Source organism: Trichechus manatus, unplaced genomic scaffold, assembly GCF_000243295.1.
Source record: "Trichechus manatus latirostris isolate Lorelei unplaced genomic scaffold, TriManLat1.0 scaffold00137, whole genome shotgun sequence".
NCBI lineage: Eukaryota > Metazoa > Chordata > Mammalia > Sirenia > Trichechidae > Trichechus > Trichechus manatus.
The window spans coordinates 325,759-341,167 of NW_004444073.1; the positions used below are offsets into that span (position 1 = coordinate 325,759).

General features: G+C 36.9%; 1 protein-coding gene across 3 annotated transcripts in view; it reads right to left on the bottom strand.

Moving 5' to 3' along the window:
- Positions 1-423: 423 nt before the first annotated feature.
- LOC101348795 (probable G-protein coupled receptor 141) overlaps positions 424-15,409 on the bottom strand; it is a 79,003-nt gene continuing 64,017 nt past the window's right edge. For all 3 annotated transcript variants that reach the window (XM_023739570.1, XM_023739569.1, XM_023739568.1), the window contains 2 exons: positions 6,250-6,391; positions 424-2,476 (listed from right to left, as the gene is read on the bottom strand). In XM_023739570.1, coding sequence (XP_023595338.1) covers positions 1,530-2,462 — 933 coding nt within the window. In that variant the 5' untranslated portion in view covers positions 2,463-2,476; positions 6,250-6,391 and the 3' untranslated portion in view covers positions 424-1,529. The remainder of the gene's footprint in view (positions 2,477-6,249; positions 6,392-15,409) is intronic.

Genomic DNA, 15,409 nt, shown 5'->3' on the forward strand with positions numbered 1-15,409 from the left:
GTTATGTATGCAGTATGTTGCTGTTTTTTCTTCCTCAAAATTAATTTCTATGACTCAGTTACTTTAGTAAACATAGAAACTCACAGGGTATTTCTTATTCATCTGATGAACTGGTGAACTCATCAAGTGATAAATTAAAAAAAACTTTAAATACTGAAAATTTACCTAGCTGAACAAAAAAAAAGTTTCCTTCATTCATTCAGTTCTTTACTTCACATCATTAACTGCTTCAGGTTTTCTGAAGCATTAAATATGAAATTGAATCAGTTCTTTGGAAGTTTCAAGTGTATGAAACTTTAGGGAGGGGAGAGAGGAGAGCCTGTATATCAACATAGTCATTACTAGAGGTTCTTGAAAAAAATCACTGTTTAACATGTCAAAAGTCACAATTTATGACACAAATATTGGAAAAATCTACTCAGAACCTGGTAAAAAAAAAAAACTATATTATTTCATATTTTAAAGGAGTCTAATTTTATTACTTCAAGTACATTTTTTCATCCATTCTTCAAATATTCACAGAGGATCTTTTTCATACAGCCTAATCTAATAGTCAAAATTAATGGTTTTTCTATATATTTTTCAAGAGTGTTATTTAATGTTGTTTTTCTTTATTTAAAGACACGTCATCTTAAGGGTAGAATGTAATTCTCTATATTTAAGGAAAATCCAAGTTAACTGTAACCTAGGACATCTAAAATTTTTTTCAGACAACAGAAAAGGAAAAAAAGTTTAATCACTTCCCTTGGGAACTCATTTTAATGCCTAGCAGCACACTGATCAGGAATATTCTCTAAGTCATGGTTTCGCCGTTATTCAAATAGGTTCAGTAAGCTTTTACATGATTTTTTTGAGGAACAGTATAATTGTTGATATTGAGAGAATTAAGCCTCATGTCCATGAACTTGAGCTTTCAAAGAACAAACCTAGTAAACCTTGTTATGATAGAAGGCCATGAGTTCTGCTTCTCTTGATTTCTAGATAAGTGGCTTCCCACCACATTTGTGATAATTGAGAACAGTTTCTTATCATTCTTCTCCCATCTCTGTTTTTTTGGAAGGGGAATGAGTTGAGTGGGCTTTCTTATGCAGTTAGCCAGGTAGAATTTGTATCTTTGGGGATGGATCATGGCCAGAAGAACCTACCTAAAGTGAACTGGAGTGAAAAGATGGATGAGTTGGTCCAAAACCCTAAGAAAAGACCAAGCTTCAGACCTAGTAAACCAGAATGAATTAATAAAACTCTAGAAATACCAGTTCCTAGATGAACCTAGCAGACATTTTGTACTGGAAAATAAAGCAGTATTGCAACTCTGAGTGCACTGAACATCACTGGTCTTCATATGGACATCATTCAGAGATCTGTAGGGATCAAATAATGACTGGAATGAGTGCTCTTGACATTTTCCATTTGTTTGGCTGCACAAAGGCATAGTTTTGATCAATTATCGAAATAATCATTCCTGCCTCCCCTGTGTCCATTTCCACTTCCAATATAAAGGAAGTAATTATGAACACTGCAGTTTGTGGCTAACGGCACAAAAGGCAGTTCCGTAGGTCAATTATCTTTTGCTTAAACCAGTGGCTTCCCCCCAAAACAAAGAGCAGTAAATCAAAACAGCTAATCGCTGTTACACTCAAGAAGATTTCGTTATAAAATACATTACTGCCACAGGGTTCCGGGCGTGCCACAACTTGCAGATAGTAGATCCTAAAGAACTGACAGGGAAGGAAGCAAGTAAAGATGACCCCTATAAAAAAGAGGTTTTTCAGCTGGGCCCAGAACTCCTGGTGAGATAGCAAGGAGTGGCGTATCTTCCGCACCATCGACACGATGATGAAGACCTGGAAGGCCAAGAGAATCACTGCGATGGCTATGACAATAATGATTATCATATAGTTGATAACTCGCACATGCTTACTAGCAAGTTCTCTGTGGAACGTAAAACAGTGTTTCTCATCATATTTTTCCTTAGTCCCATACTGAGAAACAACCAATGGTACCACAATGACAATTACCAGCAGCCACATACCAGCACTGGCAGCCACAGCATGCAGTTTTCTGTAGAATTCTACTTTGTCCTTGCGCTTAAAGAAGATGAGGTACCTGATGACCAGGATCACCACATAGAACAGGAATGTGAGGTACATGTGTATGTGCAGCATGGAACTCACAAATTTGCAGAAGGACAACCCAAATATCCAAGTCTGCTTGATGAGGTAGATCAAGCGAAAAGGCACCGTCAGGAGAAAAACACTGTGTACCACCACTAGGTTAACAACGGCGGTGGTGGTCACAGACCTGGTGTTCATTTTCATCAGCAGGAACAAAATGGAGATGACACCCAGTAGTCCTCCGACAAGCACTACGCAGTAGAGCCAGGTTAAATAGGGTGTCCCTACAGGATTGTATGAGCAGTTCCTGAAAACAAGGTGGTCCCTGGTAATGTTGTGGTCAACCATGCTTCAGGAGTCACCTGGAAGAGACCAAGCACTGGTGTAACTGACAAACTTCCACAGAACTTTATTCATATCACCTTCATGGCATTGGCAACGTGGCTGTGTAATTTACCCGTTTACATAATGTACACTTTATGTGCCTGAAGAATAAAGACTGTCATATGCACGTTTGCATACCCTGAATCCTAAAACACAGTAAGTCTGATTATTAATCTTTAATAAGTTAAAGACTCTTTGAAATGTCCCAGAGACGTACATACATGAACATAGACAAAACATGTTGCAAAAAACTTCAAGAGGATTGCAGACTACACGAAGCTGAAGCACAGATACTACCAGTACTGTAGTAAGCATGGAAAAAGTTTGTAGGATGGATGGAAAGATGAGTGGATGCATTAAGTACACAAAATACTTTTTTCTTTTACATACCAACAGGAGAATACATCTGAACTTCTCAGTATACTTATCATTTAACAGTGTGGCTTTAGCTAACTTCTTCTCATGGCCCCCTGAAAATACAGCATGTCTCCCAGCTCTCCCATCTTGCACCCTCAAATACCTTAAAAATTCATGGAGGAACCATCAACCAAATCTAAAGTAATATCATTTCTCCTCTGGACTTCTGAAAGAGTCTCTTCCCTAATAGTCTTCATGCCTACTAATTTACTCTCCACATTGTAGCCTTACTAATCTATTAACTACACTAATCAGGTCATGTCACTTTCTTATTTAAATCCCTTCAAAGGCTTCCTGGTTTTTGTTTGTTTGTTTTTTTTTTTTCAGACAAAGATCAATATCCTTAATGTGCCTTCAGAGGCATAGCACGGTCTGAGTTACAGTGGCAACACTGGATCCTTTCAGGCCAGATTCAAGAAATAACTCAGAGGTGAAATTGACACTAGAATGGGAATGCAGGAAAGGGAAGGGTCTTGATCCCTCCAAAACTGCTGACTTGCACAATTGTGTGATTAGAGGACTATTTACTGAAACTGGGGAGACTGAACGATTAACTTTGATGAGGAAGAACAGTTCAATTCCGCACTCAGTACTCACCGTTGTAACATCTTTGCAGTTATTTTTATTCATTTCTTGAACTCTTTTCTATTAGACCTCAACTCCATGACAGCAGACGTTGGTTCTGCTCTGTTAATCCTGTCTCTGCAGGCTGGGCAGAAGGCCTGATCAATAGTAAGTTCTCCAGTATCCACTTAGTGACTTCCAGCTCTCTTTCTAGGAGATGTATCTTACTTAATTTTCCCTTTACATTTTGACCCTGGAAATGTTCCTATTAACATATCTCACTACTGGACTTAGAATTGTCCCCCTGCCATGCCCTACCTGCATATTTGAACCTCCAAGTACAAAGATTACTTAAACCCCTGAACTTGTTCAGACATCCTGTGGCCATCCCCTCTATCCAGGTTAAATATCACCATCCCTTCTGTGCTCTGTTGGACTGTACGTACTCTCAGACTAGGCTTCCCTGTCTCCCAGGTAATTAGATGTACTTGAGTCTGGAGCTCCTTAGCAACTGAATTTAAGGGAAAGAGTGAACATCTTTGATGGTTCAATATTGTTAAAATATTAGTTCTCCCCAAATTGAGCTATAGATTCAACGCAGTCACAAAATCCTATCAGTCCTCTTTGTAGAAAATTACAAACTTATTCTAAAATTTATATGAGAATACAAAGGACTTTGAATAGCCAAAATATTTTTGAAAAAACAAGAACAAAATTAGAGGATTTATATTGGATGATTTCAATACTTACTATAAATCTGCAGTACGCAAGATAGTGTGGCTTTAGCATAAGGAAAGACATAGAGAACAACAGGACAGAATTAAAGAGACTAAAAATGGACCCGCACATCAATTGATTTTCGATGAATATGCCAAAACAATTCAGTGAAGAAAGGTTCTAGAACAATTAAATATTCATGTACAAACAATGACCTTCAACTTTACATCACACATATACAAAAATTTACCAAAATGTTTCACAGACTTAATAGTAAGAGTTAAAACAATAAATTCTCTGGATGAAACTAGGATAAAATCTTGGTGACTTTGAGTTAGGCCAAAATCTCCTGGATAAGACTGAAAAAAATATGAACTATAAAAGAAAAAAAAATACAAATTGGACTTGGTAAAAATTTAAAATTTCTACTCTCCAAGAGACAGTTAAGAAATGAAAAAATAAATCCATACTGTAAGAAAAATATTACAAAGTGTATATATGGCAAAGGACATTTATCCAGAATATTAAAAGAACTCTTACAAATCAATAATAGAGGACAAAGAACTCAGTGTTTTAAACTGGGCATAATATTTGAATAGACACTTTATCAAAGATATATGAATGGTGACTATGCCCAAGAAAATGTGCCCGATCATTGATTATTAGGAAAATACATATGAAAAAAATACATTACCATGTGTTACCATTACATCCCCACTACAATGCTAAACTTGAAAGAATTAAAAACACCAAGTGTTGGAAATGACACGGAGCAACTGAAACTGTCATATATTTGGAACGTGAAATATTATATACACTTTGGAAAAGAGTTAGGCAGTTTCTTAGAAAGTTAAATATACATTTATTATTTCACCTAGCAATCCTACTCTTAAATATTTATCCAAGAGGAATAAAAACATATCTCTGCACATTAACTTGTATTGAATATGCATAGCAGCTTTACTTATAATTGTCAAAAACAAGAAACTACCCAGAAGTCTGTCAGTTGTTAAATGGATAAGCAAATTGTGGACATTCATACAATGGAATAGTGTATTACCATACAATAAAAATCAATCAGCTATTAATACACACAACACTACTGATAGTCTTGAAAGCATTATATACTAAATCACGTCTTCTTCATGGGACAATATTACCCCAAAGGGGGTAAAAATTTGTTTTTGAGGGGTAAAAATCATTAATCTTTTTATTTATAGAGTGCAGATACACATACAGTACCTAAACAGATATACAGTGTAACTGCAGTATTGTTTTTGGCCCCAATTTATGGTGACCTCATGCACAGTGGAATGAAACACTGTCAGGTCCTGTGCCATCTCCATGATCCTCTGCAGAGCCAACTGGTTAGGATCCATAGGGTTTTTGCTGGTCAATTTTCAGAAGTAGATCACCAGGCCTTTCTTCCTAGTCTGTCTTAGTTTGAAAGCTTCACTGAAACCTGTTCAGCATCATAACAACATACAAGATTCCACTTACAGACACTGACAGGGTGGTGGTGGCTGTGCATGAGTTGCATTGACTGGGAATCAAACCTGGGTCTCCTGCATGGAAGGTGAGAATTCTACCACTGAGCCACCACTGCACCATAGATAAAAGATGCCAGGAAGAAAATACTACATATTGTATGATTCCTTTTTTTAAAAAAAGGCAAAACTAGTGTGACAGAAAACAGATCCTTGGTAGCCCAGGGCCCAGGGAAGGGAGGAAGGGATTGACTTTGAAGAGGCATATGGGAACTTATTCTTTGATAGAAATGTTTTACATCATGATGGTAACAATTGTAGTTACTTGCCAAAACTCATTGAATCGCACACTTAGAGTTGTTGATTTTTCTTGCATGTAAATTATACCTAAATAAAGCTGATGTAAAATAATAATAGCCTGACCCCAGAGAGCCTCTGCTTTTGTGGGCATGAAACACAATTTCAAAGAATTTGTGAGCAACTTAACTGGGCAGTTTCTTTTGGTCTCCTCAATAGATTGCCTCGTGTTATACTTATTGTATTTGATGTGTAACCTCTGTACTTGCCTTTTCTTTTTTCCCTGTAGAAACGTAGTTCCATCAAGTAGACATGAAATTATATTGCATTTGCGTCTGAGTCAAAGATCAATGTGCCACCATAAGTTCTGCTCTTCATGTCCTTTGGCTATTGACCTAGCAGGACTGACTTCTGAAAGAAGAAAGTAAAATCAATGAGCATATCACTTGTCTCGAATTCTCTTTCTTATAAACGTCCATGATGTCTGTCTTTCAGGTACAAGAAACACATGTTAAACATCTTCTAGGTGCCAGCTACCATGCTACCTGCTTGGGTGTATGTTGTCTCATTTAACTCTTACAACAATCCTGAGAGTTGTGCAAGTATACTCAATTTTAGATGCAGAAACTGAGCTCCAGACAGAAGAAGTCACTGGACCAAGGACACCAAAGTCACACCCACACACACACACACCCACAAACACACACAAACTCCTCATTGTGAATCATGGAGAGGCTGTGAATCTTCCAAGCTGAAGTTCCTAAATCTCAAAGTAAGAAGGAGGGAAGTCCATGAAAAATTTGGTTCTACTCACATGGCTTATACCAGTAGAGACTGAAAGCTGCTTTCCCTCTTTTTGGACTTCTCACTTTCCTATTCCCTTTACTTGGGTTGGCAGGTCCTATAGATGACCTCATTCAACATCCATTCTAACTCTTTCTGGCCTGCATTCCTGTACAGATTTTTTGCAGCTAGAGTGCTCGTATGTGGCCTCGTTTCTGCTAGTCTGTTGCACTGTTGCAAAATTTAGAGGTAAAAGTGAGCCAAATGAGAGATGTTAATGTGCAGGGAGATCGGATCACTTGGTAAGACAATAATGGAAATGTGGACAGCTATGGCAGAATTCTGGCACCCAGTCCCATACATCATGGGTTTCAGAAAGTCATAGTTAGGGTCAGTGATGTTTCTGCTATCAGGCCCATCTATTGTGTAGCAACTAAGCGTGGTTCTCGGGCATTCCCAGATAGTCTGTAAGCTATTACCTTCTAATAAATACCTTCTGTTCAAACTAGCTAAAGTGGGTTCTGTTGTCTGCAAGAGAAGGAGCCCTGGTAGTGCAGTGGTTAGAGTGCTTGCCTGCTAACTGAAAGGTCAGTTGTTTGAACCCACCAGCCACTCCACAGAAAAAAGATGTAGCAATCTGTGGGGCAGTTCTACTCTGTCCTTTAGGGCTGCTATCAGCTGGTATTGACTTGATGGCAATGGGTTTGGTTGGGTTTTGGTTGGGTTTTGGTCGTCTGCAACTAACAATCTTGATATATCTGGTTAATTCCTACTTCTTATTTGACAGTCAGCTGAGACATCACTTCCTCCAGGAAGCCTTCCTGATCTCCACTCTCAATTCAGGTTATATGCCATTCCTCTTTTGCCCTCAGAACACACTGTACTCACCTATATTATGGCTTATAGCACATAGAAATATAATTCTCAGTGACACTCCTGGATTCCAAATGAAACTTTAATCATCTTGACCCGGGGTTTAATTTATCTTTGTATCCCCAGAACCTAATGCAATTTTTTAAATTAATGTAAATATTTTTATTTAAAGATATCAAACATATAGTACAGGGCACATTGTAAATATAGAGCAATGAATTTTAACATAGTAAGCAAACCCTTGGCACCAGCCTACAGATCAAGAAACCAAATGTAACTGCAACTCCAGAAGAATTTGTGTGCCCTCTGCTGGTTAGTATTCCCCTCTTCAAAGGTAATCACTATCCTGACAGCTACCACCATGAAGTGTTGTTAGGTGCCATCAGGTCAGTTCCAACTCATAGTGACCCTGTGTACAACTAAACAAAACACTGTCCACCAGAAAATAAATTTGTCTATTCTGAATTTTATAAAAATTGAGTCACGTATTTTTGCATGTGTATCTGGCTTCTTTTACTCAGTATTATACTTGGAGATTCATTCATTTGTATAGTTGATGTTCCTTCATTCTCATTGTGGCATATTGTCCCATTGTATGAATATGACAGTATTTATCCATTCTATTGTTGACAGACAACTGTATTATTTCCAATTTTAGGCAATTACAAATAATGATACTCTGAACATTATTATATATATCTTTTGTAAACATCTGTATGCATTAATGTTGGGTATTTACCTAATAGTACAACTGATTAGTCATAGGGTATGTGTACGTTCAGTCTTAGTAAATACTGCAAATACTTCCCGATATGAATTCTCACTAACAGTTGATGAGAGTTTCAGTTCCTCTGCAACCTCAAGGACATTTGGAACTTTCTCATTTTCATTTTTGCCATTGTAGTAGGTATACGAGCTGAACACAATTTATATTGAAGTCTTCTAAAATTTGTCTCAATATGTTTTGTAGTTCTCTATATAGAAGTCTTGTACATGCTTTTCCTGTATTGATTGAGATAAAATCGTATGATTTTTCTACCTTATTTCTATTAATGTAATGTATTAAAACGATTGATTTTTACATCTATCATATTTGCATAGTTTGCATAAAACTCATTTTAATGTGATATATAATTTTTTATATATATTGTTGTATTTTAGATACTAATATTTTGCATGGGATTTTTGTTAGGGGGAAGTTCTAGATCACCTGGATTATCCCTGGGAATGGGGATGACATTTCTAGTCAGAAAATTAGTGAGAATTATCTGTATGGTCCTTTTCTTTTTTTCTTCAAGAGAACATCTCACTGCTTCCGGAATCTGCCTATCGACTTTAACAAAGGAATCAGCATATGGGCCCATATTTTCCCGCAACTGAAGTCACCGATTTAGTTTAGAAAAAACTTCAGCTAATCCTTTCACTGTAAAAACTTTTGACAGCTTCCCTCCTTCCCCTTCCATCTTGTCCAGCTCATCCTTGAATCTTCTGGTAGCTTCAACATTGGTGCTTCCTGCTTTTCTAGTTAAATGCATGTTGAGTAAGTCAAATCTACATTTGAACTGATGAAACCAGCCTTTGCTGACATTAAAGTATTTCCAGTAGTCTTCTCCTTGCTTTTCCTTCAGGTCGTCAAAAAGGCTGTGTGCTTTTGTTTAAATCGTCAGTAAACTCATAGGAATCCTCTTTCTGGATTTGGTCTTCTATCCAAACCATCAACAGCTTCTCTATCTATGGATTGGCCCTTGTCTCTTCTTTATTAAAACTGTCAATTTTATACCAATCGCTCCTTTAACTGACTCCAAAATCCTATTCTTTTTTTCTTTTAATTGTTCTTTGGATGAAGGTTTACAGAACAAACTAGCTTCTCATTAAACAGTTAGTACACATATTGTTTTATGACATTGGTTAACAACCCAGGACATGTCAACACTCTCCCTTCTTGACCTTGGGTTCCCTTTTACTAGCCTTCCTATCACCTCCTGCGATCTAGTCCTTGCCCCAGGGCTGGTGTGCGCCTTTAGTCTTGTCTTATTTTATGGGCTTGTCTAATCTTTGGCTGAAGGGTGAACCTCAGGAGTGACTTCATAACTGAGCTAGAAGGGTGTCCAGGGGCCATACTCGCAGGGTTTCTCCGGTCTCTGTCAGGCCAATTAGTCTGGTGTTTTTTTGTGAGTTAGAATTTTGTTCTACATTTTTCTCCATCTCTGTCTGGGACCCTCTACTGTGATCCGTGTCAGAGCAGTCAGTGGTGGTAGCCAGGCACCATATAGTTGTACTGGACTCAGTCTGGTGGAGGCTGTGGTAGTTGTGGTCCATTAGTCCTTTGAACTAATCTTTCCCTTGTGTCTTTAGTTTTCTTCATTCTCCCTTGCTCCCGAAGGGGTGAGACCAGTGGAGTATCTTACTTACATGGCTGCCCACAGGCATTTAAGACCCCAGACTCTACTCACAAACATTTTCTTTATAAACTATGTTATGCCAGTTGAGCTAGATCTTCTCTGAGATCATGGTCCCCAAAGCCCTCAGCCCAGCAATTCAGTCCCTCAGAGAGTTTGGATGTGTCTATGGAGCTTCCATGACCTTGCCTTGTACAAGTTGTGCTGGCTTCCCCCGTATTGTGTACTGTCTTACCCTTTACCAAAGTTACCACTTATCTATTGTCTCTTTAGTGCTTTTGTATCTGCACCCCTCCCCTCCCTCATAACCGTCAAATATTGTTTCTTTCTGTGTGTAAACCTTTTCATGAATTTTTATAGTAGTGGTCTCATACAACATTTGTCCTTCTGTGATTGACTTATTCCCCTCAGCATGATACCCTCCAGATTCATCCACGTTGTGAGATGATTTGCAGATTCATCATTGTTCTTCATCCTTGCGTAGTACTCCATTGTGCATATGCACCATAGTTTGTTTATCCATTCATCTGTTGATGGGCATCTAGGTTGTTTACATCTTTTTGCTATCGTGAACAATGCTGCAATGAACTTGGGTGTGCATATGTCTATTCATATGACTACTCTTATTTCTCTAGGAAATATTCCTAGGAGTGGGATTGCTGGATCATATGGTATTTCTATTTCTAGCTTTCTAAGGAAGTGCCATATCATTTTCCAAAACGGTTGTATCATTTTGCATTCCCACCAGCAGTGCACAAGAGTTCCAATCTCCCTGCAGCCTCTCCAACATTTGTTATTTTCTGTTCTTTTGATTTACGTCAGTAAAGCCGGGGTGAGATGGTATCTCATTGTGGTTTTCATTTGCATTTCTCTAATGGTTAGAAATCACAAGCATTTCCTCATGTGTCTGTTAGACACTTGAATGCCTTCTTTGGTAAAGTATCTGTTCATTTCCTTTGCCATTTTTTAATTGGGTTATTTGTCATTTTGTTGCACAGGTGTTGGATATTCCTGTAGACTTTAGAGATTAGAACTTTGTCGGATTTGTAACAGCCAAAAATTTTTTCCCAGTCTGTAGGTTCTCTTTTTAATCTTTTGGTGAAGTCTTGTGATAAGTGTTTAATTTTTTAAAAGATCTCAGTTATCTAGCTTATCTTCTGGAGTTTGTGTGTTGTTAGTTGTGGTTTGTATCCTGTTAATGCTGTGTATCAGGGCCTCTAGTGTTGATCCTATTTTTTCTTCTATGATTTTTATAGCTTTAGGCTTTATATTTAGGTCTTTGATCCATTTTGAATTAGTTTTTTTATATGGTATGAGGTATGGGTCCTGTTTCATTTTTTTGCAGATGGACATCCAGTTTTGCTAGCATCATTTGTCTGTTCCCCATTTGATGCACTTTGGGCCCTTGTCAAAGATCAGGTGACCATAATTGGATGGATTTACATCTGGGTTCTCAATTCTGTTCCATTGGTCAGTATATCTGTCATTGTACCACTACCAGGCTGTTTTGACTACAATAGCTGTATAATAGGTTCTGAGGTCAGGTAGTGCGAGTCCTCCTACTTTATTTGTCTTCAGTAGTGCTTTACTTATCCGGGGTTTCTTCCTTTTCCATATAAAGTTAATGATTAGTTCTTCCGTCTCTTTAAAGAATGTTGTTGGTATTTGGATCAGGATTGCATTGTATTTGTAAATTGCTTTCGGTAAAATTGTCATTTTCACAATGTTGAGTCTACCTATCCATGAGCATGGCATGTTTTTCCATTTTTGTAGATGTCTTTCGGTTTCTTGCAGTAGTGTTTTGTAGTTTTCTTTGTATAGGTCTTTTACATCCCTGGTTAGATTTATTCGTAAGTATTTTTTTTTTAGGGACTACTATAAAGGGTAATGTTTTCCTGATTTCCTTTTCATTGTTCTCTTTATTGGTGCATAGGGTTCCAACTGATTTTTGTATGTTTATCTTGTATCCCGCTACTCAGCTGAATCTTTCTATTAGTTCCAGTAGTTTTCTTGTGGAGTCTTTTGGATTTTCTATGTATAATATCATATCTTCTGCAAATAGGGATAGTTTATTTCTTCATTACCAATTTGGATGCCCTTTATTTCTTTTTCTTGCCTTATTGCTCTAGCTAGGACTTCCAGCACAATGTTAAATAGGAGTGGTGATAAAGGACATCCGCGTCTTGTTCCTGTTTTCAGCCTCTCTGTGTTGAGAATGATGTTGGCTGTTGATTTCATATAGATGCCCTTTATTATGTTGAGCAATTTCCCTTCTATAGCTATTTTATTGAGAGTTTTTATTAGGAATGGGTGTTGGACTTTGTCAAATGCCTTTTCTACATGGATTGATATGATCGTGTGATTCTTTACTATTATTTATGTGGTAGACTACATTGATTGATTTGCTAATATTGAACCATCCTTGCATACTTGGTATGAATCCTACTTGGTCATGGTGTATTATTTTTTTAATATGATGCTGAATTCTATTGACTAGAATTTTGTTGAGAATTTTTGCATCTATATTTATGAGAGATATTGGTCTTTAATTTTCTTTTTTTGTGATGTCTTTGCTTGGTTTTCATGTCAGGGATATGCTGGCTTCATAGAATGAATTCAGAAGTGTTGCTTCCTTTACTATGTTCTGAAATAGTTTGAGTAGTACTGGTATAAGCTCTTCTCTGAATGTTTGGTAGAATTCTCCAGTAAAGCCATCTGGGCCAGGACTTTTTTTTTGTTGGGAGGTTTTTTTGTTTTTTTTTAATTACCTTTTCAATCTCTTGTTATGGGTCTGTTCAGATTTTCAACATCATTTTGTGTTAGTTTGGGTAGGTAGTGTGTTTCTAGAAATTTGTCCATTTCCTCTAGGTTTTCAAATTTTTTGGAATATAGTTTTTCATAATACTCTGTTCTGATCCTTTTTATTTCAGTTGGGTCTGCTGTAATGTCCCCCATTTCCTTTCTTATTTGGGTTATTTGTATCCTGTCCTGTTTTTCTTTTGTCAGTTTGGCCAGTGGTTTGTTGATTTTGTTGATCCTTTCAAAGAATCAATTATTGGTTTTGTTGATTCTTTCTATTGTTTTTCTATTCTCTAATTTATTTCTGCTCTGATCTTTATCATTTCCTTTTTTCTGGTGGCTGTGGGCTTCTTTTGTTTTTCTCTTTCTATTTGGTTGAGTTGTGTAGCTAATGTTTTGATTTTGTCCCTTTCTTCTTTTTTGATGTGAGCATCTATTGTTATAAATTGACCTCTGAGCACTGCCTTTGCTGTGTCCCAAAGGTTTTGGTGTAATTCGTTTTCATTCTGGTTTGATTCTAGGAATTTTTTTATTCCATCTCTGATTTCTTCTATTACTCAGTGGATTTTAAGCAGGGTATTATTCAGTTTCCATGTAATTGACTTTTTCCTTGCTCCTCCTGTTGTAAATTTCTACTTTGATGGCGCTGTGATCAGAGAAGATACTTTGTGTTATCTCAGTGTTTTGGATTTTTTTGAGGGTTGCTGTATGGCCTAAGATGTGGTCTATTCTGCAGAATGTTCCAGGTCATTGGAAAAGAATGTGTACTTTGCAGCTGTTGGGTGGAGTGTTCTATATATGTCTATGAGGTCAAGTTGGCTGATTGTGGCTTTAGCTTTTCTGTATCTTTGTTGAATTTCTTTCCAGATGTTCTGTCCTTTACTGAGAGTTGTGCATTGAAGTCTCCTACTATTATGGTGGAACTGTCATTTTCTCTTTTCAGTTTTGTTAGAGTTTCTTTTATGTATTTTGAAGCCCTGTCATTGGGTGCGTAGATATTTATTATACTTTATGTCTTCATGATGGATTGTCCCTTTAATCATTATATAATGCCCTTCTTTGTCTTTTAAGGTGGATTTTGTTTTAAAGTCTACTTAATCTGAGATTAGTATTGCCACTCCTGCTCTTTTTTGGTAGCTATTTGCTTGACATATTTTTTTTCCATCCTTTGATTTTTAATAAATTTATGTCTTTGTTTCTAAGGTGAGTCTCTTGGAGACAGTATATTGATGGGTCCCGTTTTCTTTATCCATTCTGTCACTCTTTGTCTCTTTATGGGTGCATTGAGGCCATTTACATTCAATGCAATTATTGATAGGTGTGAGTTTATTGCTGTCATTTTGTAGCGCTTTTTTTGTGTTGCTGACATTTTCTTTGTTCCTCTTACTCTCCCATGCTGAATTCATTTTGTTTGTGGATTTTTTTTCATTTCTTTCATTTTTGTAGATTTTGTTTTTACGGAGACTTTATGTTTTTCTTCTTCATTTTGATGAGTAGGTATGTTAACTTTCTTTGTGGTTACCTTGAAATTTACCCTTATCTTCCTAGGTTTGAATCAGTCTATTATTACTTGGTATCATCTTGTCTTCCTCTCCATTAGAATGTTCTATACCTACACCATTTATTCCCCTTTTATTGTTCTGATGTTGTTGTAATTTACAGATTAACCTCTTTGGTTCCCTGCTGTAAATCTTTTGGTTTTGAATAGTCTTTGAGAGTTCATTTCCTGAATTTGTATCTGGCTGGTACAATCTTGTATCCCAGGTTCAGGCTGTGGTGTGATGTTGTTTGTTCTCAAACCAAAGGACTCTCTTCAATAATTCTTCTAAGTTTGGTTTGGTTTTTACATATTCCCTTAATTTCTGTTTATCTGGAAATGTCCTAATTTCACCATATTATCTGAATGAGAGTTTTGCAGGATATATTATTCTTGGTTGGAAATTTTTCTCTTTCAAAGTTTTAGATATGTCATCCCATTGCCTGCTTGCCTGCGTGGTTTCTGCTGAGTAATCAGAGCTTACTCTTATTATTTACTCTCTGTATGTGACTTTTCATTTTTCTCCAGCTGCTCTCAGGATTCTTTATTTGTCTTTGGTTTTGGTGATTGTAATTATGATACGCCTTGATGATTTTCTTTGAGGTCCATCCTATATGGGGTCTATTGAGCTTCTTGTATGGTCAGCTTTTCATCTTTCATGATTATTAGGGAAGTTTTCTGTCAGCAATTGTTCAGTGAGCCTCTCTGTATTTTCCGTTTTCTCCCCCTGTTCTGAAACTCGGATCACTCATAAATTTTTGCTTTTGATTGTTTCCCACATCATTCTCAGGTTTTCTTCATTTTTCTTCGTTTTTTTCTGATTTTTCCTCAAAGTTGTATCCATGTATTTGTCTTCAATTTCACTGATCCTGTCTTCCATTGTTTCAAATCTTCTCCTCAGACCTTCTATGAAATTGTCCATTTCTGAAATCTTGTTGTTTATCTTTTGGATTTCTAATTGTTGTTTTTGTATGATTTCTAGTTAAGAATTTATTTTAGCATTTTGTTCCTGTATTATTTTCCTGAATTCTTCCATTT